This window comes from Sapajus apella, unplaced genomic scaffold (assembly GCF_009761245.1).
Source record: "Sapajus apella isolate SASKATOON/1434 unplaced genomic scaffold, GSC_monkey_1.0 scaffold8, whole genome shotgun sequence".
NCBI lineage: Eukaryota > Metazoa > Chordata > Mammalia > Primates > Cebidae > Sapajus > Sapajus apella.
The window spans coordinates 39,702,714-39,726,125 of NW_022436948.1; the positions used below are offsets into that span (position 1 = coordinate 39,702,714).

A 23,412-nucleotide genomic window follows, 5' to 3' on the forward strand; every position below is an offset into this window, starting at 1 on the left:
TTTTACCCTTTTCGGCTGCTGCTAAAATTAAAAATTTGATGCATATTTGGTAATTTTTCAAAAGAATGATCTTTATTATTTTATTATTTTCCTGAAAGAATAATTAGATAAACTCTGCTGCTTACATTTAAAACAAAAACCAAAAAACAAAAGCTATCTTTTTAGGAAATAATTGGTACAAGACTAATGTTTGTGAATGTGATAAGCCTAAGAATTGATGGTTTCACATTAATAATTTTTCCCAGTATTTTCAGGGATTAAGCATTTTTAAGTTTTATTTTTAAACTTATAAGTCCTAGTGATTTATTTCATTTCAGTCAAACATGGATACCACAGAAGAATTGGAATATAAAAGACAGAGTGATCATTCTGATTGGCTACATTTATGAAGTGTTCTGGTGGCAGTTTTCCCAGTCACTGCCACTGTAAATTTGTAATGTTACCCTATCCTTTGCTAAAAAGAAAACAGTTCCTTTTGAGTCTTTAAAGAATAGGAAATAAGGATTCTTATAGATTGGCCTTAATGAAAATACTCTGTTTTTTTAACCTGCTTTTTCTAACGTCCTTAGGCACAAAAAAGAATTTAACATTTGTAATCAAACGAGGTAGCCATAGAAAGAATAGAAGATATCTCTATTACTGAAAAGGGTATAGCCCAAAGCTACACAGTACCAAACGAAGTTATTTATGGTGGAAATTTCAGAGTACTGGAGAAGTAGAATGTGATACAAAAATGTCAATACTAATGATAACACCTGTTCTTAGAAAACATAAAATGACCACCTGTCAGATGATTGTGTTACACACACTGTACTATGTGCTCTGAGGGGAGTATCTGATTATTGCAAGAGCTAATGGAAAAGGGCTCCAGACTGTGACCCTGTGGACCAGAGAGGAATTTGTCAGCCTAGGAGCTGTATATATATAAAATATACGGTGATGTATATTTTACTATTTGCGTTTGAATACCTTTAGAGAGAACTTGGAACTCTTTCTGGCCAAAATGTGCATTTCCTACCATCCTGGTTGCCATGCTTCTCACCTGATCTCTGTGGGCCTAATTTAAATATATACTCTTATTTTAAACACTCCTATGTTAAAACAGGAGTTTTAACCTGTTAAACCAGGGTTTCCTGGCTTGAGACCTATGATGACTTGTCCCTTTGATGCCATTACTGTGCATAAAAACGTTTTGGCAGGTTCAGAAACACGGACCACCTTTCCAATTTCCTCTCTGTAGAAGCTGAGGATTCAAAACCATTCTAAACTTACTTCTTTTAGGAGTCAACTGGATTGATGTTGCCTTAAAGGAAGCCTGAAGATTATGAAGCTGGATTTCAGGTGCCCTACTGTTGGAAAACCACATTCCCCCAACAACTTGAAAATACACACACACCCCAACCATCCCCAAACACTGAAAATATTTATTTGACTAGACAGATCCTTACCACCATTAGAGATGGAAAAGTAAACTGTATGAATGAGTTTATCAGCCAACTTTACTAGGTAAGGTTGAATGTACTGAACTAGTAGAAGTGACAAACATCTTTCTTCCATTTTAATGGACAACTTTACTGAATTCCTGAAGACTTAAAGAGCTCACAAATGCATAAGAAGGAAAAACTGTATGGCTACAGTCAGACTTTGCCATTTATTCCCCAAAGTATGAACGTATCAGTCTACATAGTAAATTATGTCATTTGCTTAATTGAGGTTTAGGATTCTAAATGGCATTAACCATTTTCTGTTGTATTAAAGATTAATCAAAATCTATTAAAGTATTATTTTAATGTAGTCAGAAAATAGTCTCATAATTAATAAAAATGAGTTAATAGTAAATACCAGTATTTGCTGTTTACAACTAACTTATGAATAGCTAAGTGAGTGTATTAGTCCATTCTCACAGTGTTATAAGGAAATATCTCAGACTAGGTAATTTATAAAGAAGAGGTTTTATTGACTCACTGCTCCACATAGCTGGGGAGGAGGCCTCAGGAACCTTACAATCATGGTGGAAGGTGCCTTTTCTCAGGGTGGCAGGAGAGAGAATGAGAGTCCAGCAAACGGGAAAGACCCTTGTTAGGCTGTAAGATCTCACTATCAGTTCTCACAATAGTGACTTGAGAACCAAGTCACTATAAGGGAAACTGCCCCTAAGATTCAATTATCTCTGCCTGGTCTCTCCCACCACATGTGGGGATTATGGGAACTACAATTCAAGATGAGGTTTGGGTGGGGACACAACCAAATCATATGAGTGACCAAAGAATTGCTATTTCACTGGGCGCAGTGGTTCATGCCTGTAATTCCAACACTGGGATGCTGAGGAAGGAGGATCACATAAGTCTAGGAGGTCCAGATTGGGCTGGGCAACATAAAGAGACCCTGTCTCTACAAAAAATTTTGAATATAACCAGGCATGACAGTGTGGCACCTGTAGTCCCAGCTACTCGAGAGGCTGAGGCTGCAGTGAGCCATAGTCATGCCACTTTACTCCAGCCTGGGTGACAGAGTGAGATTCTGTCTCAATAGTAAGAATAATTCGCTATTTCAATCGTAAGTATTAACTCAAAATAATTTCTTTTAGGAAAAAACTATTGGTACCCAATACTGGTTGTGTCTAAACTTGAAAAGAATGACCTTATGGATAGATGTTTCATAATACTAATTATGATCTAGACATACGATCTAAGCATATAGACATGCTTATTTTTGCTACATAAAGTAAAAGTAAACATTACCAGATGATTTATATTTAAAATGTGAAACAATCACTAATGTAGATTTATATTACATTTTATTTCTATTTGCAAGTTTCAAAATGCATATATACATATACATTTATGTATACATGATCTGGCTTTTAGCAAACTAAAGAATCCCTCCCCCAATTAATGTGTTTTAAGTAGGCGAAGAAATATTGAGTTATCCAGAGAAGGAACATTCTTGAATGCCTGTGTGGCTGAATAATTGGAATTAACTCTTAAATACGAATGTTGTATTTATAGTTTTTGATGCTAAATGTGTGCTTAAACATGGATGATTAGGCCACCGAAACCTGTTTTGTTAGTTAAATGTCTATCTTTGTTAGTAGTATATCAAATTTTTACCCATCCAGTTGATGGTGATTATGTATACACATACATATATGATCTATGTAGATTATGACCTGTAAACATGTTAGGTCTTTAATAATATCATAAAAAGAGACTGGATCATATAATTTATTTAGTAAGCATTCTAAATCAACAATAAAAATTGTTCTAATTGTTACCACTTTTGTTATATAAAATAAGTTAGAGAAACATTGCCAGCAGATTTACATTCAAAATGCAAAAAGCCACTATTAAGTTGATATCCCATTACAGTTTGCTTCTACTAGCATGTGTCAAGGAAATGCATGCTTATATTGTAAATAAATATGTCCTTTCCAATACAGTTCTCAGAATTAAAATCTCAATATGTCAAACTTTTTACAAATAGTGAATCGGATTCTAATCCATTATACCAAAAGTGATCATGGCTTATCATAGAAACCTGGATGATTTTCTAGAATGTGAGATTGCAAAAACATTGTGATTTAAAATTAGGTGACACCATTCACATTTGTAGCATTGTTAACAGTACACTCCTTCATTTAGCAAAGATTGTATGCCTAATATGAGCAAGAATTTCCCAAGCCCTGGAGAAATGACAGCAAACAAGCCAGATATCTTCCCATCCTGTGGCAGCTTACAGACTAATGGTTTGGGGCTTAAGAATCCATAAGACATTATTTTCCACAGCTACACATCAAAAAGCTGATATTTAGGAAGAATAAAAAGATCATAAATCAAGCTTTCTACAAATCTCTTTTGAAACAGTTCTATCAGCTATATGCCCTAAATTTTAGCTTCAAAGGTGTCAATTCTGATTGAGGTTTATTAAATGTAGTAATAAAAGTATAAGACACCTCCAGCTCTAAGTTCAAAACTTTTGGTTCAGACAAACTAGTAGAGTTGGCAGTAAGCAGAACATTGGATATTTCTTGCAATGTGCTTTAAATATGTGTCATTACTGACTTAAATATTAAAAAGCTAATAAGTTTGGAAAAGGAACCTATAAACCCATACATACGCTGATATATCCATGTGTGTGTGTGTGTGTGTGTGTGTGTGTGTGTGTGAGAGAGAGAGAGAGAGAGATCGTTTTATTACTGTTAATATATTTTGCTTAAAATGTATAATGTAGCTTCTGAGAATAATTATTTAAGTAAATACCATCAAAATAATTTAAATAGCTTAAAAAAGTGGAAAAGTAAAGCTTCTGTAAAAGCTATTGGTATAAAATGATTTTAAGTCAACCAAGTAATATTTCTGTTTTTGTTGAGAATGAGAAAGGAATAAAACAGGAAAAGAAAAGACTATTACACAATAGAAAATCTTATCTGCACTCAAGATGCTCCTTAGAAATAGAAAATATGCTCTGATTCAGACTTGTTTTCACCCGTTTTTCTCTCTGCCTCCGGTTGCAAAACCAAACTCTTACTACTTCTTTCTCCAGATTCAGTTCTTCAGCCATCTGTGTGATCTCTTGAGAAGAAGGTTTATTTTGTTCTCCAAAGTGTCTCTCCAGAGCATCTTTAGCAGCAATACTGGGGTGGGGTAGAGATAGGAGGTGAAATTATGTTGTTTTTAGTGAAGTTTTTGGCAGATTAAAATTAAGTTAGGTTTAATTTCCTAAATATTAAGATGAAAAGGAAATTTTAAGACTCTGAACACACTTGCAAAACACTTTAACAAGGACAAATGTACAATTTGCTAAATATGTAGATGTGTTGTCTTACGCAAGGTACAGTTACACAAGAGAGTCACAGAAAGAAATAAGTAGGGGGACCTAGGCTTTCTATGTTTATTCCACTTTGTGCCACCAGAGGGCACTGAATTCTTGAAAAGAAAGTGAACATTTTCCCAGTCATTTCTAAATCTCTCCCAAAATCATTTAGGGCTGTGCGCAATAAAGAAAATCTCCAGTGAACAACCAACCAAACAAAACAAAACCTGTCTTTTAGCATTTCCTAAGCATGTCTCACAGAAACTACAAAAAGATCAACAAGCAATCTTTTTGGGTTGAAATGCAAGAGTCATGTTGAACTTTAAGAGGCTGAAACACTTACTAGTGTCGTATTTTAAAATAATACAGATAGATATCATAGATAGTACATTGTCACAGCCATAAGTTATATCTACAAGGATGGCAGATATGGCCACTCTCTTAGAAATGATTGTCTGCTTTCTGTTTTTATTCAAAATTTCTGGAGCAAAAGTGTTCTTGAATCAATCAATACAAAATTTTCCATCAAATGTTAAAAATTATTAGCTCTCTATTTTTCACAATTAAGGTATTAAATTATGATTTTTAAAACCTATCCTGGTTCTTCATTTGACTGTATTCACCTTATATTTATTTGTATTTTTTATCTTTTTATTTTATTTTATTTTATTTGTTTTTAGATGGATTCTCGCTCTTGTTGCCCAGGCTGGAGTGCAATGGCGTGATCTCAGCTCACTGTAAACTTCGCCTCCTGGGTTCAAGCAATTCTTCTGCCTCAGCCTGAGTATCTGGGATTAGAGTCATCTGCCACCATGCCCGGCTAATTTTTGTATTTTTAGTAGAGACAGAGTTTCACCATGTTGGCCAGACTGGTCTCGAACTCCTGACCTCAGGTGATCCAGCTGCCTCGGCCTCCCAAATCACCTTACATTAATATGTTATGTTATACCTACATTACAATCAAATGCTCATTTCATTTATAAAATACCAATTTTGTCCTCTAGAAACTCTTTATATAAAGAATACCTTATAGTTGTTCTTCGTTTCCTTTTCCTTTCATTCGCTCCCACTTTTTCATTGTACAAAGCTATAATGTGGAAAAGAGGATAATTACAAACTCCAAGTAGACTTTCCACAAAAACACTCTCAGATTTGGATTTCAAATTTTCTTGGTAAAACAATACAAAAATGCCAGACATTTTTGTCTTAATTTTTGCAGTTTAAGTCATTTTCTATTACAGAGCTTCAAGAAAAATGTTAACACAGAAATAAACATTAATTTTGCAAAGACACCTTCTATAAACAATATCCTCACTTTACTTTTGCCGGAATCCTTGCTGTAAATACTCTCAAACCTCTTCTTTATCCAGCCCTGACATTTGTATGAGTAGGTAATTTTCTCATTAAGTTGCATATCTAGCAATTGCTTATATTATTTACTTGGAAGACTGGTGTGTGCAAATGCTTTGTGTACACTAATATTTGTGATTCATATACAGCTTCTTTAGTATAAAAGAGAGACAAAAATATGGATGTGTAAAAAAGTATTTTACCACTTCATGTTGCTGCCACCTTACCTTGTAAGTTTTCCTTATACAGGTTACTCTTTCCTCAATCAATTTATTTCTATACTTACATTGCCTTCCTTTTTGGTGTCTGTTTTTAGTGTGATGTAGCAAGATGTTTATTTTTAATCTCAAAGAGAAAAGGAGAAAAAAATCCCTCAAACCTCCTGCTTCAGCATTAATCCTACTGATCAAAGCCATTATTGCTAGGTTAAAACATAGCACAGCCTTCAGAGAGACGGTTTAGTACCTCCCACTTGCTCAGCTTCCTCCAGCCATTTGGATAATATTGCTTTCAGTTTGCATGCATTTTTAAAGCTGAGCTGCAGATTTTCAAATCGGCAGATAGTTGTTTGACTGAATTCGGAGCCGTGCACAGCTGCCAGGGCCTCCCCAACGTTTGTTTGGGTGTATCCTGTGAAGGGGCGATAAAGACCATCAGCTCCAACTTTCCAAGAAAGGTTAATTTTGGTTCGCTGTCACACAGATCTTTGTATCTCTGTCAACTATTACATACTGCTTTTTAACTATATATTCTTGGCAAAGTAGAATTATTTAGTGAGGTTCATTGTACTTTGAAGTGCCTGTCCAATGCTTTGGAACATATTTCTTCTAGTTAATAAATTCCTTTTATCTAGTCATCAAAATAATTCAGACAGAAACCTCTGCCATTCATCATATTTAGCCAGTGTTTAGGTATCTCCTAAACACTTAATAAGACACTTGAAAATTATGGCTCTTTTTATCATTATTGTTAAGTATCAAATGATATATGCTCAAACATCTTTAATATATTAACTATAATGCATCAAATATTTGGTTATATATCACAAAATTTTTTATTTTAACTCTAAAAGATTCAATGGTATCATTGAAGGGTACTAAATACAACTAAGTTTTATGCTACTTCCCCTAAAAACATATTTACTAAGAGGTCATGATTACACATTTCATGTATACCTCTGACCCTGTTTATAGTTTTTGGTAATGCCTCTATCTTCAGACAAAAGATCCTATTGTTTGTCCCAAACATTTTTAGAGTACAGTTGAAATAATCAACATATAGTTTGAAACATTCGCAGCAATATAAACAGAAAACTGAAAATGAATTTCACAAATATTCCTGTTACTATGTTTATTACATGTAATAGCTACATATTATTTCAAGACCTAAGGCTATATACCAATATATATAAAATGGTTACATATGATGCCCATCAATAAATATTATTATTAAATTACCAATGGTTCATTTTGCAAGTGCAGAGGTTTGAACTATCATTTCTATCCGTTAAAAATATACACAACTTTATGCAATTTTACCAAAGTTAATTGTTATAGTTGTTTTATGTTAAAAACACTCAATAGAAAAATGAGCAAAGGCTTTGAACAGACAGTTCACAGAAAAGGAAATATAATTGATTGTCAAACACATTAAGTAATACAGTTTACACTCATAATAAAAGAAACTTTAAATGAAATAACCATGAGATGTCACTTTGACCTGTCTGATTTGCAAAGATCTAAAAGAATAACAGCATATCTTTTCCTTCAACCACCATTTATTTATTTTATGTTCTAGTTATACTCTTCTAGGTGCTGGAGATATCATTAAGGATAAAACACAAAGATTTTTAAAACTCATGCTTTTTGCAGTTTATATAGTCAGGGGATGGTGAAAAATATTCTCATGGTGGTAGTAAAATTTGGTACAACGTCTCTGCAGACCAGTTTGACAACCACTATAAAAACTACCAGTACACATACTTTTGATCAAGCAGTTATGCTTCTAACTTTTTCCTACACAAATATTTATATGGGTGCAAAATACCTTTATAGGGTTAATCATCGTGGCATTGTTTTTAATAGCCAAAGATTGGAAACCACCTGCATTTCATCAGTAGAGGACTGGTCAAATAAATTGCAGTATATTCATAAAGTGGAACTTGACATCTCTACAAAGGAAAAGGAGTTCTAGAAAAATTACCACTGAAAACTTCAAATAATACTTATGTTTGACACAATATATATATTTGCTTGCATAGGCATGAGATATCATTGGAGAGACATAGAAGAAACTCACAACAATGACAAACAGGAAAAAGCAGAGGGGATCCATGTCGCTTATATTCTTTTTACTTTCAAATCATATGAATGTATGGTCTATTCAAAAGTTCAAATAAAATACAGATAAAAATGGACACTTCAAAACTAATCTTGTGGTGGGAAAGTTTTGAAAGAATATTCCGAATTTAAAAATTATGTATTTAGGCTCTTAAGAAATTATAAGAAAACACAGGGTTTTGGAGGATATTCATAACAACTACCTACAGCACAGATGAAGAATGAGAATCATCTTAGGATTTTGAGCAACATATCAGAGATTTAACAGTAAAACAGATTTGCAAACCGAGTTATTTTTCCTGTTGCATTTAACAAGCACATACCTAACTTAATTCTTCTCACTTTAAATTCATTGGCAAACTTTTCAAGTTCTCTGATCTCTGGAGAGTCCATGTCTATTGGCTCTTCCACCAATTTACTTTTCCGCCTGAGTTCCTGTTTGAAATCAGCAGCCGCGGGGTCCTCTGCCAGGAGAGGCTGGTGTATAGGGGGAAATCCATGACTCAAGGTGTGGTCGGGAAATTTATAGAGACAAGGGGTTAAACTACCTGTGAGTAAACAAAGAAAAAAAAATGAAAAAGACCATTTGTAATTCTTCCTTGTTTCTGTATAAGGAAGGTTTTTGCCTGATGTGGCCCTTTATTCTGCTCTAGCCAGCCTCAGTACTTAAAAGGTTACCTTACATTCAGTCTTCTGAAGTAGGAGTCAAATTAGCTTAGTAGAATTGAAATTATTTATCTTCTACCTTCTCCAGAGCAGCAAAAAACAAAGATAGGGTTAAAGGAAAGAAGCAGGGGACTGCCAATAACTAAAATAAAAAGAAACAACTTCTTTCAGAGTGTACATTTTCTATCATTTTTTTCTCTTAAATGGCATCTATTCCTGGGAATCTGAGGTTAAACTCTAACTAGAATCTATGTATTGAACTCTGTTTTCTCAATTCATTGAACAATAACCTATGGGGTTTGCTTTAATCATGGCAGTACATGCTTTGACTAAGTGCTCTGCTGAGAAGTTTTCTTGAAAAATAACAACAAGCCGGGCACGGTGGCTCACGCCTGTAATCCCAGCACTTTGGGAGGCCGAGGCGGGTGGATCACGAGGTCAAGAGATCGAGACCATCCTGGTCAACATGGTGAAACCCCGTCTCTACTAAAACTACAAAAAATTAGCTGGGCATGGTGGTGCGGGCCTGTAATCCCAGCTACTCAGGAGGCTGAGGCAGGAGAATTGCCTGAACCCGGGAGGCGGAGGTTGCAGTGAGCCGAGATCGCGCCATTGCACTCCAGCCTGGGTAACAAGAGCGAAACTCCGTCTCAAAAAAAAAAAAAAAAAAATCAGAAAAATAAAAATGATACAAATAACTCAATACAATAAAATAATGATTTACATAACATTTACATTGATTTAGATATTATAAGTAATCTGGAGATGATTTAAAGTAGAGGATGTGCCTAGGTTATAAAGAAATACTACGTCATTTTATACCAGAGACTTGAGCACCTAAAGGTTTTGATATCCTTCAGAGTCCTGGAACCAATATCCCACATATATCTAAGGATGATTGTATAAGAAAGACATTTTTACATAAAAATATTGAGTGATTAATCATTTTCTTAGAAGTATAAATAAATATTTTAAAATAAATTACTATGGAATACATGCAATAATTATTCTTAGAAACTTACTGAAAAAATACATCAAGAGTTCATGCTACCTATAATTTCACCACACATACATTCTCAACTCAGACATGAGTAATAATATATTTTTCCAGAATACATAAATCTTACATTAATATATCAATACGTAATGAGCAAAGAAGAGTATAATTCAGCAAATTGTTGGTTTATATTATTTATATAAAAGCATGTAATTATAAAGTGCACCCCATCTAATAGGATATATTATTTCTAAAGCAAAGTAAACATACAAATGAGAGATTAAACAAATTAGCATACAATAAATTTGTCTGCTTTAAAGCCGGGAAAAAGATGTGAAAGAAGCTATTTTTGTCTTTAAAAAATTCCTGCTACTTTTATAAACCAAAATTATCCAGGTTTACTTTTATAAAAGTCAGTTGACTATCCTTTTTTATTTTATTTTTGAGACAAGATTCTCATTCTGTCAACAGGCGCCAGGCTGGAGTGCAGTGGCACAATCTCGGCTCACTGCAACCTCCACTTCCTGGGTTCAAGCAATTCTCCTGCCTCAGCCTCCTGAGTAGCTGGAACTAAAGGCGCATGCCACCACGCCCAGCTAATTTTTGTATTTTTAGAAGAGGTGGGGTTTCACCATGTTGGCCAGGATGGTCTCGATCTCTTGACCTCGTGATCTGCCCACCTGGGCCTCCCAAAGTGCTGAGGTTACAGGCGTGAGCCACCACGCCCGGCCAAATATCCATTTTTTTGTTTTATTGTGTGGCATCTTGGTCAGACCAGGGAACTTTTTTAAAAGCAATTTTACCAACTTTCATTATATCACTTTTCTTCAAAATGTTTATTGTCTGTGGGTTCATTGTTTGCTTTTTGTTAATTTTAATTTTCTTCTAAATTGAAAGAAGAACTAATAGTTGTAAAAAGAAAACTGGTGACATTTATTTTAGCATTTATTTAATATTTATCTGAAGACTGGTGCTTATGCTTCCAGAATTGATTCTCACATATATTTATACAACCTTCACTTCTTTCATTATTTAGGTATATCAGGCATCACTTAATAAATTTAATAATAAAATACCCTGAGAAAGAGTATAAGGAACATCCAGGCTACTGTTAGATTTTTGTACGTTTAAAATATTTTAAGCCACTTTGGATAACTCATTTAATATGTTAAATTATGTTTATTTTATATAAATTGTGTGTCTTTTACATAAGCATATCATAAGATCTTAATCTGTCATCAAATTTGATTATTATTTTCAATTTCTCTTGCTGATCATAATCATGTACTGCTACAAATGTTTTATGCAACACTTTGTGTTGTGTTAATTTCACATTTGTCATCTTCTTTATTTTTATACAAAAAATGAGTTAGGAAAGATATATATTTTTTCTCATAATTTACAATGTAGGAAATTTAAGTAGAAAGAAATTAAGTAAATTACCTCCAGTGCCCAACAAATTAACTTTGCAGTTTAAACCAGAACTGAAGTCCAGTAAGCACTGCAGTAAGCCACACCAAAATAATTGCCCGGTCCATTTGTCCAGGCAGTCCGTACTGAGGTAAATTAAATAACTTCTCTTTAAAAGGTTTTATCTTCATTTAAACACCTTTGGCTATGTTAAACAAATGCTTTCAGACAAAAATATTATAATAAAAATATATAAAGTATGTCATTTCTATTTTCATAAAATTGTTTGTTTGTTCGTTCGTTTATTTTTTTTTTTTTATTTTTAGAGATGGGATCTCACTCTGTCTCCCAGACTGGAGTGCAGTGGTAAAATTATAGCTCATTGAGTCTCAGATTCCTGGGCTCAAGCCGTCCTCCCATCTCAGCATCCTGAGTAGCATCGACGGACATGCTTCACCATGCTCATCTAATTTTTAAAAAATTTTTGCACAGACGGGATCTCACTATGTTGTTCAGGCTGGTCTCAAACTCACCGCTTCCCAAGCACCAGGATTATAGGCATAAGCCACAGCACCTGGCCACAAAAATTTAAAGGTGGTTTATAAATTATAAGTACTCTGGGAAAGTGGACGCACAGGAAAAAAATTTGAATGGAATCTATGAAAAGTACACAGAAAATACCATGTTCCAAGGTTTGGCACCCAGAGACAAAAAAGAAAATGTGATGTGTGATACGCTTTTATTTTTTATTTAAAAAAAATTTTTTTTGAGACAGAGTCTAGCTCTTGTCCCCCAGTCTGGAGTGCAATGATGTGATCTCAACTCACTGCAACCTCTGCCAGCTTGAAGCTATTCTCCTGCCTCAGCCTCCTGAGCATCTGGAACTACAGGCACCTGCCACCATGTCCGTTAATTTTTGTATTTATAGTAGAGACGGGGTTTCACCACGTTGGCTAGGCTGCTCTTGAATGCCTGACCTCAGGTGATCTCCCCGCCTTGCCCTTCCAAAGTGCTGGGATTACAGGCATGGGCCACCATGCCTGGCCCACTTTTATTTTTCATTATGTGAAAGTATCTACAATTATCTGCAATGTCACAGATTTCCTGGAACTAACTTCACACCGAATTTAATTACAACAATTTAAAAGCACAAACGAACTTCTGTTTCTATCATCTGAGCCTGCATTTGGGTGAGTGTGGAGAGCGACTGGGATAATATGTATAGCAATATATTTTTCAAATCCTTTTAAAACCTAGATTACTGGAAAAAATAGGAAGAAAATGAAAGATGTGGTGAGTCATGTGCAGCGGAGGTCTCAAAAACATTTTCTGAAACATGGATAAAGAAAAATTATTTTGAGGCCTGGACAGCACACACACACAGCTCAGAAGTGTTTGCACACTGCAGTTCTAAACCCATTTTCACACTGAAGTTAATTCACCAGAACCTTTGTAAATTGCTGTGTATCTATTTCCGTGTGACAGAGGAGGGAGAAGAACAGAGGTAAATCTTTTAAAGCAGGCAATGGGGGTCAGAGATAGGGCTTGCCTTACTAGGCGCTGACTCAATGTACCATAGCATGGGACAGATTGATCTTTGCAGCATGTGGTTAGCTGACAACATCTCAGGTTACAGCCTGGATGCCTTAAAAAAACAGGGGAAGGCCGGGCACGCTGGCTCACGCCTGTAATCCCAGCACTTTGGGAGGCCGAGACGGGTGGATCACGAGGTCAAGAGATCGAGACCATCGTGGCCAACATGGTGAAACCCTGTCTCTACTAAAAATACAAAAATTAGCTGGGCGTTTGGCACGGGCCTGTAGTCCCAGCTACTGAGGAGGCTGAGGCGGAAGAATCGCTTGAACCCGGCAGATGGAGGTTGCAGTGAGCCGAGACTCTGCCATTGTGCCCCAGCCTGGTGAGAGAGCAAGACTCCGCCTAAAAAAAAAAAACAAAAACAAAAACAAAAACGGGAAGCAGAGGGACATAGTAAAATACACCACCCTGCTGTGCTGTAACATGTACAGGAACATGTGTCTACATACTCCCACTAGTTCCTCATGCATGAAAATTCAAAGGAAATTATAAACTTCCGCTGTGATATTTTCATTTTTGTGCATTGGCAAATCCTATCCACGTACAACAGGGGCCCATTGCCTATTTTTTGAAAATTAAGTTTAATTTAAATACAGCCATGCCTATTCGTTTACATACCACCTGTGACTGCCTTCCTGCTACAGTGACCGAGTTGAGTAGTTGCAACAAAGACTAGAAAGGTTGAGATATTTACTGTCTGGTTCTTTACAGGAAAGGGTTTCCAATCCCTCCTCCAGAAGTGAAAATACATCATGTTACTGCTACCAAAGACCTTTCATGACGCAGAAGCAAAACATCTTCAGAATTACTTGTCTTCTTAGAGTCGTTACAACCAGAACATATTCGGGGCCAAATAAAACAAAGAACCAAGGAAAAGAAGTAAATTAAGAAAAAAAAAATCAAATTTCAAAGAACGAAAAAATGGGCTCCAAAATAGACTACTTCCCCCTGTCAACTGTTAGGCTGATTTCTGTTTTCTTCTGTATTAGCCCAGGCAGTGAGAATATTTTCAGCCATATCAATCTTTTCTTTTAATATCCACTTGTCATCAAAAAGAATTGGATGCTCATCGGCTTGTTTAATTCCCAAGAGTTTTGTTTCGTTTTTCCCTTGAAATTAATTTTTAAAGCAAGGACTTTCACACCACTTCTTGGATTGGTCATTATATCATCTAAAGACGGTGGGTTTAACACTCATCACAGTGAGGTTCAGTTGCTCTTTCCACAGGACAGTGGAAAGGGTGAACGCCCACTGAGCTTGTTTTCTGAATTTTACTCTGCTTCAGATACTGGAGAACAGAAATGATCTCAGAAACCCAAGAGTCAGGGTTTTGATAACCTTTTGTTGATATTTTGTTTTCTTTTGTTTCAAAGTTTGTTTTGTTTTGTTCAAAGAAGATATTTTGAACAGCATTTGTAATTCTCCGTTTTCTGTTATTTGTACTATAAGGTGTTGAATTCTCTAAACTCTCAGGAGTGAAGGGACAGAAGGAATTTAGCTGCAAGAGTATCTGAAGAGAAGATCAAAAGAGAAATCATGTTGAGCTGACACAAGTTTGCTTACTCAACTCCAACAGAGTTGTAGTACCCACCACAGCTTAGATATGTAGAGATTGAAACTCAGAGTCCTTAAGTCACTTGACAAATTTTAGTAATTAATTAATGGCATGGATAATCATTACTCCCAATTAGCCATTCTCTTTATTTTTTTTTTTTTTGCATCTGGACTATTAAGAACAGTGAATTCATCTGATCATTAAAATTCTACCTGCCAACCTGACAAAATATGAGTTATATCTCTTCCTGTGGGTTATTAATTTAATGAACTGCTCAAACTAAATGTAGGAGTACGGGTAATGAAATGACATATGAAAATAAAGTGATTTCACATCTTTTAGAAATATGGTTCTTTCTGTAACTTCACTTTTATGTAGAGTATGTGACACCCTGTCGTTGTTGTTAAGACACTTCTGTGGATTCTGTGAAAGTGGCTGATCTGATTCATGCCTTAAGACTTCTCAGAAAATTCAAATGACATAATCAGGCCTCTATTGTGTACTTTATACCTTTTCTCTCTCATGTCTGAATTCCTGTTATTTTGTAACTCAATTTGTGCAGCTTGTCTGGAGATAAAAGCAGGAGAGTTTAGATTCTCTAAGATTTAATCTCTCATGAAGCAAATCTAATACTGAATTATGTCCAAATATAGACATTCTGACATTTAAAGCATATCACATTTTAACAAAATCCTTCTCAAAAATATTCAAATATCTCTGTGATTGTCATGGTGAGTTTTTCTTTCAGTCACAAAATATATTTAACTTTAAGACAACAATGATACCTCTACACTTTGGTGTAAGTATTTTGCTCTTGATGTCACTAAGCCAGCATTTTGAATCATTCCGAAAGGCTCACCCAATGAGGAAGAGGTTCATGGAAGAGGGTTTGCTGAGCTCCTGCTTGAGGAAACATGTTTCAAAAGACATGAGCTCCAACACGCTCAATGTGAACACTGGCACAATGGCTCTCATCCTGGAAGCAGGAAGGGTGTGAGAATTCTGAGGCCACCTGCAAACTCCTGAGGCCAGCTGTTGGCCCTCTCTGATTTGGCGGGGTGGGAGGTGATAGCAAAAATTATCTGAAGGTATTTGGGCAAGAGATTATTGGCTGCTGGTCTGTGACTGGTTTTAATCTTGGTGGCAACCTTAATGGGCTGGCAGGGACTGCCTCTCTGTTTGGGCTAAGAGAGAAGCTAAAGATGGACTTTGGTTTTTGGGACTTCCTCGAAGGCCTTTCCTCCAGGAAACAGCAGCATGTGTTTGTCATTTCCTGTCTCATAATCAAAACGTTGTAAAGGCCACAGAAATCATTCCACCCTCACCTCCAGTAGATAAATGCACATATTTTACTATTTCATAATGAAAGTAGTTCATCATTGATGAGGTCTGTTCTCATTAACTATGAATACTAATTAAACATGTTGATCATAAATAATTTTCTGGGAGGAAAAAAAATGGCTTTATTTCTTAATAATTAAAAAAAAAAAAAAAAAAAGATATCAGGATTTACAGGTCATCCTTAAGAACACCAGTCCTCATTTAACCATAAATATGAGGATACTGGTTTATTCAGAATCAGTAAGAGATTGATAGAATGTAGGAAAGCTAACATTTTTCTGAATTATAATTTTAAAGTTTTAATGTTTTATTTAGTCTTAAATGAATAAATTTTAAGACATCAAAGATTAAACAATTTAATTAAAATTGAACTATTTGTTCCATTTCACTTCAAAATTATAGGAATAAATCACTATTTGGTTGTTTGTTTCTTTACTGCTTACCTGGATGATAAGAAAAACACAAGTCAATTAGAAAAGATTTCACTAATAGGTGATTCCTTTATCCACAGTTTCTCCCTCAGTATCACACACATACACACCCATACCATGCACACACACACACACACACACACATACACATTTTATCACAGTTTTAGTTTGTCATCAATAGAGTTCTTTCCCTGCTGTAGTAAAACATGTAAAATATCAAATAATTTCTTTAAAAATAAACAAATGAAAATCCTGTGCATAATAAAACCCTGCACTTTTTAAAATGATTAAAATCATTTACGTGGCGATGCCATGAAATTAAGCAAGAGTTTTTGGCGAGTAGATCTCATAAGCCAGATCTGCCCATTCCTCAAAAACTGTGCTTCAATGCCTTCCTATAAAAATCAGTAAACAGGTAGCTATACTTGAAGTAGATAACTTTGATGATTTCAATCTCAGTTAAGACTCACTGAGAAGCAATTCAGAAAGGGTTGCTAAAGCCTGAAACAGCTATCACTAAAGCCCCTGCCAATCACTCTTAGCATCAATCAATGTCTTATTTATCTTTATGGACCAAATGTCTGAAGAAATATAATGATGAAGTGGGTGTTCTGTAACCCTGTGCTGCCTGATACGGTAGCTAGCCACATGTGGTTACTGAGCACTTGACATGTAGCTAGTGCAACTGAGAAACCAAATTTGAAATCTTATTTCATTTAAGTAGCCACATGAGGCCAGTAGCTACTATTTTTTTTTTAGTGCAGGTAAGCCTACCAATCACATCAAGTTACAACTAACAGTTTGACAATAGTGAATTTGAATAAAAACCATACAAAGCAAAAGCAAGAGTTAAGAAGCACGGCAGTTCAGGGTTATGTGTGTAGGGAAATTAGATATGATCCCTATGGTCTATGAAGATGTTACAGAGCATGAAACAAGAAGTGGTAATTTTTAACAATAATTTTCAAAGTTAAGAAACTGGAATTTCATGTTTCACTCTGATCACAATTATTTCAGGCCCGGAAAATACATCTAAGTGTCCCCAAATTCAATAACATGTAACAGACAACTTTTCTTACCTGCCATCACTCCATAGGTTGATGGCTGGTTTCCATAATGACAGGAAGGAACAGAATAATGAAGTCCTGTTGCTGTGTTTCCCAACGTTGTCACCAAGAAATGTGTGCGCAAACATTCAGCAGTTTGGATCAAAGACAAAATAGATGGGACTGGTAAGAAAATGTATGAGGATTCAAGACACATTCGTTTTATCTCAAAAGTACACATTTATGTGGTTCTTAAAGTTATATGCTAATGATTTTTTTTCTCATTTGGGGGAAGTTCTCTGATGAGCAGGTTAAAAGGGGGGGATCAAAGTGTGTCTCATGTAACAAGATAATAAGTCATCAAAATGGACTTCATTAATTATCCTGTGCTCTGTGTGCTATGGCTACCAGTGCTCCACGAAGGGGGGACTGACCAATTTGGACCTTGGCTCTTTGGGAGTTGCAGAATTCTTGTGGGTTCTGTTCAATGCAGACATTGCAACTCCTTGACTAGAAGAAAAGTCTCTTAAAATTCTTGTGTCTCATGGTATTATAAAGCAGTCTGTATGAATTAATACAGAAATTAACTCTTCAACAATGTATTTTTGGTTATTTCTCTAACAAATTTGTTTCATCAAAGTGGAAATGGCAGAGCAACTAGCCTTTTAGATATAGTCTTAAAAATCTCACCACATTCAGAGTGCTATTAAAAACCTGTGACAATATATGATCTATTTACTTTGATGTTGAAATCATGAGATTGTAAGTTTTCTTTTTTTCTATTCAAACATTAAAAATGTTTATTTTTATGTACTGACATGGAAGGCTATCTTTAGTAAGGTTTCTATATATGCACAATTGATACAACCATTCTAATGATAAAGCCGGTCAAAAAAATAAGTTCATTGATTGAGTGACTTAACATCCATAAAGCTGTATATAAACGTAACTGTTTATAAATGGTTATATGCTTCATGGAATCAATGTGTATTTTGAAAGTAAATTGGAATTATTAGACTTTTATCAAGTTTTAAACAAAAATCATCAAGTTGACAGGGATCATAAAATATTGACAATAAAAACACTGGTCAATATTTCCTTATATATTTTACTTTCTCAATTTCTTCTTTTATATTCTGAATATATTGGTTAATTTTCATAAATATAACTATCTTCTTTAATAATTGAGAGGTTATAAAGTACAGAGTTAGACTCCTTTGAGAATACTGATATACAGTCTAGTAATTAAACACATGCCTTCTCTTCATAAAGTAAAATATATTATTTTAAAATAGAGAATAATCTTTAATTTTTAAATATCTATTTTTTTATTTTATAACTAATAAGTCAAAAGAACTAAAGTTATTTTGCAATATAATGCTTACATATAAAAGTCTTACTGTGCATTCTAAAATTAAACAAATTATTATTAAACACATTTAATACTCAAGTGTTCCCATTAAAGCCAGTATTTCTATTATAGTTCCTTAGACACTTGTATAGATGCTTATAATTTCATTAAAATATTAAAAATCAATGCTACTATCATTTAAAACATTTGTAGGTCACTTTTATTAATAATTTTTTAAAGCTTAATAAATTTTTGCTTTCCAGATTTTAGGAAGTTAAATACAGGATAGGCTAATTTACTAAATACATTGTTACTTATTTTTAAATAAATAAATGGCATTTTGAGCACAAAATTAGATTTTACTAGATTATTACCTCAATTCTGAATTTTATTTCCATTTTGGCCAAATTATCTTCAAACACAGAAATAATCTATTATTCTCAATCTATAGAATGACATACTATTTAAAATATATGATTAGCAATGTGGTAATTTCTTAGATTTATTTATAGCGTGTATTTTTGATAAAAACCCTTTATTGTCTTTTGCAAAAATTATGTTGGAGGATACTCCCAGTATTACCTTTTAAATTAAATTATGGGAATCTCGTGGATTTGGACCAATCTGGTGGATTCCCATAATTTAATTTAAAAGATAACACTGAAAAATCTCTACATTAAATGATTTTACCAAAGTCCAAATATCTATTCTCCAGATTCTTTAAAATTCAGCAGATTGATGCCAAACTTACACATATATTTGGGAAAAGCTTAATTATAATAAAAGATATAGCTGAAATCCTTCAAATCAGAATATAAAAGTATCAACTCAAATTTGATTTATAAATGTACATAATTTTATTATATTCCTAAATATGAGACAGATTGCATTTGAAACCAATGGAAAGTTTGTTCCACTTAAGACAAATTAAATTGGAGGGGTAATATGAAAGAAGAAAAGAGATTATTAACTATAAGATTCAAAGCATTCAGCAATTATATTGTTGTTTAATGGAAAAAATTTATTCAATTCAAGTCTTTTTCTATTTGTAAATCAACTTTAAAACAGTTTGTGACTGCATAAAGAATGAACACACTGGCAAAACATACGTATATGGCTGATTGTGTTGAGACAATTATTCTCAAGTTTAAGTTTTGAATTTTTGAATTCTCAAGTTTATTTTTTATTTTTAAAAGTTAAAACTTTTAAAAAGTCACCTAACTTTTTAAAAAGTTAAAACCAATGTTAAAACTTGTTTAGAAATGAAGCAGCCTCTTCAGAACACAATTGAGAAAATTTACCTTAATTAATGGACTTTAAATGCCATGTTATTTCTGGCTAAAATTTCTGTGTCTCATACTAAAAATATGTTTATTAAAACTCAATTATTTTATTCCATGAAATCTATTGTTGTTGATATTTGGATTATTCTGTTGTGTTTAATTTAAGGTTTATATCTGTCTTTAGGAAGTAGTAAATGTAATCTAACAGCCAAATAAATCCTTAAGATAAAGAAATAACACCTTTTAAATATTACGTTATTTTATAATATTCATTTCATTTGCTTCTTATTCTATAAATATTTCAATTAAAATGGTTTTCAGATTTGAAATGTCCAAGTTCACTTTTCTTATGTGGAAAACAGATTTTCATCATTACAACAAAGCCAACAACGATTTAAATTACTATACTTAATAATATTTCTTTAAAAAATTCTTCGGCATGTTGCCTATTTAGATATGCTTACTATTTCACTTAAGACAAATTAAATTGGAGGGGCCAAATGAAAGAAGCAAAGAGATCTTTAACTATCAAGATTCAAAGCATTCATTCTGAAATCTTTAGGCCCGGCCATATGTAAACTGTCAAAGCAGTCAGTACCTGTAGGCATCACATTGGTGGCATGGTTGGAGACTGGTAGGCACTCGGCAGCACTGTGATGCATTATCAGAGGCAGAGTTGCAGAGGCGTCAGAATTCAGAGGTATAAAAGTATCAGCCGAAGTAAAAGATTGGCAACTCATTCCCACAGGAGAGCAGAAAAATAAGGAGAACAGCTGCTCCCCAAATCAGAGTTTTATTATATTACAGTCTCAAAAGGCCGATTCAATTCTCACTACCTGCATATATACATCAGGAAGGCTCTGAGGCACCAGGAGGGCGTGTGCTAGTATTTATATTGCAAGGAAATCCCTTTATACATGTTAATGGTTTTTTCTCAGGAGTATTGCTTTATCAATCTGAACTGTCTTCCTTTTTCACCCAAACATAATCCATGGCAGAGAAGGAAGCTGATTCTGGGGTACAGATGGAGGGGGAAGGGAGAAATCTGAAACCTTATTTGACAACTTCAGTAGTTTAGATCATTTAGAGAGGAATCAACAACTTTGAAAATGTGTCCCTCAGAAAAAAAATAATGCCACAATGAATTGAAAAATAGTAGGTGTCTTTTTGCTACTAACAAAATTGCAAATGTATAAACATGAGATATTTTTCTTTTTTAACAACTTCTCCATAAATCTACAAAACAACATGAAACAAAAGACATGCATACTATTATACATAATTTTAAGAAACTGAATATATAAGATTATACTGAGAAGCATATAAGACTCAATATGAGAAAACGTGGTCAATTACTGATTAATACTCAACAATGCACAGCTTTTAAAAACTATGATAATCAATATAAGTTGTACTATATTATAAATGGGAAAAATTGGATAAAATATAGTAGCGTTAAGTTGGTGCAAAAGTGATTGCAGTTCTTGCCATTACTTTTGGCAAGAACTGCAGTCACTTTTTCACCAAACTCAAATGCAAGTAAGATATGGATAGTTGTATCTTTACCTCGATTTCAATTTGCTCTTTAAGAACCCAACACTTGGTAAACTGTTACTAGATGCTGACAACATTCTCAGTATTTATACAGTTATGTCATGCAAATCTCACAACATCTATGTGAGTTAATGCACCTTGCCAACATCACTAAGCCAGACTTTGCCAGAGGCTGAAATCTTGGTGGTTCTGCCACAAAGCCTGAGGTAACCATGGTAGCTGCTAACTAGATGCAAACTTCTCACACGAAATGTATTTACTTTATATGAGAATGCAAAAACATTGCGCTACAAACAACTATTTCAAACACAAATATCAGCATCAAAATTTTACAATGATCATGATTTATGTATGTAATGAGTAAACAAAATACTATTTATGTCATGTGTACTAAAGTAATATGCCAAATAGAAGTAACCAAATAGGAATAGATATTATTGACATGAGTAGACACTTATTTTGTGCTATGGAACGTTTCAAGGTAACTTGGAATTGGTTGCTCTGTGTCAAATTTAATATTAATATTGATAATACATTTTGAAAAAATTGAACACTTTGTCAATAAGTGGCTGGTATTTTGGAGGAAAATATGTAAAAGCTTGCCCAAATCATTAGATATGGAGTGAAAATATTTATTCTAAAAGTGACAAATTTTTTCATTCTGAATTCTGTATCTTTGAAGCTCTATTAATGTTCTCTAATGAGATGAAGCTTCAAGTAATCAAAAGCATTATTATACTCTTGCAGAATACTGATAATTTTCAGACTTTACATATACAAAAAGTGGTTTTTCAGTATGTCTATAAGGAGCTCCTGTTAAGAAAATTAAATAAAACTGTTTATTGGATATTATATATGTTAAAAATTAAGCTAAATGATATTTATAGAAAATAGAATTTGAAAATTTCTCTTAATAGTTTTACTATTGTTACATAGAGTCATTGGAATACGTCGGCAAAGTATCTGAAAAATACACTTCATGGAGTGTACTGAAGATACTTTATGAAGTACCATAAATCCTGCCTAGCAAACAATACAAAATTTTCCCAGTACTTTACCATGCTATCTAAACATTTTTAAACTGCAATCTTAGACAGAATTTCTTCCATAATGATTCTTAAAAATTAAATAAACGTTCTGATAAAATGAGGTAAAGCCAGAAAATAAATGTTTCTATTATAGTCTTCTACTATATAAAATATCCACAGGATTATTTTGAATGTACCCCTTTAAGACAGATTCTTAGAAGTGGAATTACTAAGCTTAAGTATTACAAACTTTTAACATCTTGAAAGCATTACCAACTCGCATTTTCAACTAATTAATTATATTATGATTTTGATGTAAAAAATCAGGAATATGTCGAGCAAAAAGAACTGTTTCTTATCAGGAGACATAGGAGTTTCTTGGCACCCACAGAAAAGAAGCAAGTCAGGTCATAGAGGCTGAATAGAAAATGAGGCACACCTCTCTGCCTCTGTTACCTCAAAAATCTCAGGCCTTAAAATTTCAAGGAGGCAAAGAGGCTATCTTGTAGCTTCTCAGTCGACATTCTCTCTCTCTCTCTGTCTCTCTGGCTTGCTTTCTTTCTCTTTTTCCCTCCCTCCCTTCCTCCCTCCCTCCTTTGTTGTTGTTGTTGTTTTTTTTTAATAGAGATGGGATTTCTCCATGTTGGTCAGGC

At 34.0% G+C, this 23,412-nt stretch overlaps 1 protein-coding gene across 2 annotated transcripts; it reads right to left on the bottom strand.

The window, feature by feature from the left end:
* Positions 1–4,175: 4,175 nt before the first annotated feature.
* Positions 4,176–21,042, bottom strand: POU1F1 (POU class 1 homeobox 1). Of its 2 annotated transcripts, none has more exons than XM_032277187.1 (6): positions 20,776–21,039; positions 17,577–17,726; positions 8,825–9,049; positions 6,628–6,792; positions 5,839–5,899; positions 4,176–4,633 (listed from the first exon to the last, which is right to left on the bottom strand). In XM_032277187.1, the coding sequence occupies exons 1-6, from the start codon at positions 20,915–20,917 to the stop codon at positions 4,423–4,425; spliced, it is 954 nt and encodes a 317-aa protein (XP_032133078.1). In that variant the 5' UTR covers positions 20,918–21,039; the 3' UTR covers positions 4,176–4,422. The 2 variants fall into 2 exon arrangements, with proteins under 2 accessions (XP_032133078.1, XP_032133079.1); XM_032277188.1 differs by having other exon boundaries at positions 4,283–4,633; positions 17,577–17,648; positions 20,776–21,042.
* Positions 21,043–23,412: the final 2,370 nt, after the last annotated feature.

What these genes read in the sequence shown, in the direction of transcription:
- POU1F1 (XM_032277187.1), bottom strand. Translation starts at nt 20,917, where the DNA reads ATGAGTTGCCAATCTTTTACTTCGGCTGATACTTTTATACCTCTGAAT. An exon ending in CACCAATGTGATGCCTACAG is followed by an intron (nt 17,727 to 20,775) that starts GTACTGACTGCT and finishes TTTTCTTACCAG; the next exon opens with TCCCATCTATTTTGTCTTTG. An exon ending in AACCTATGGAGTGATGGCAG is followed by an intron (nt 9,050 to 17,576) that starts GTAAGAAAAGTT and finishes GTTTACTCACAG; the next exon opens with GTAGTTTAACCCCTTGTCTC.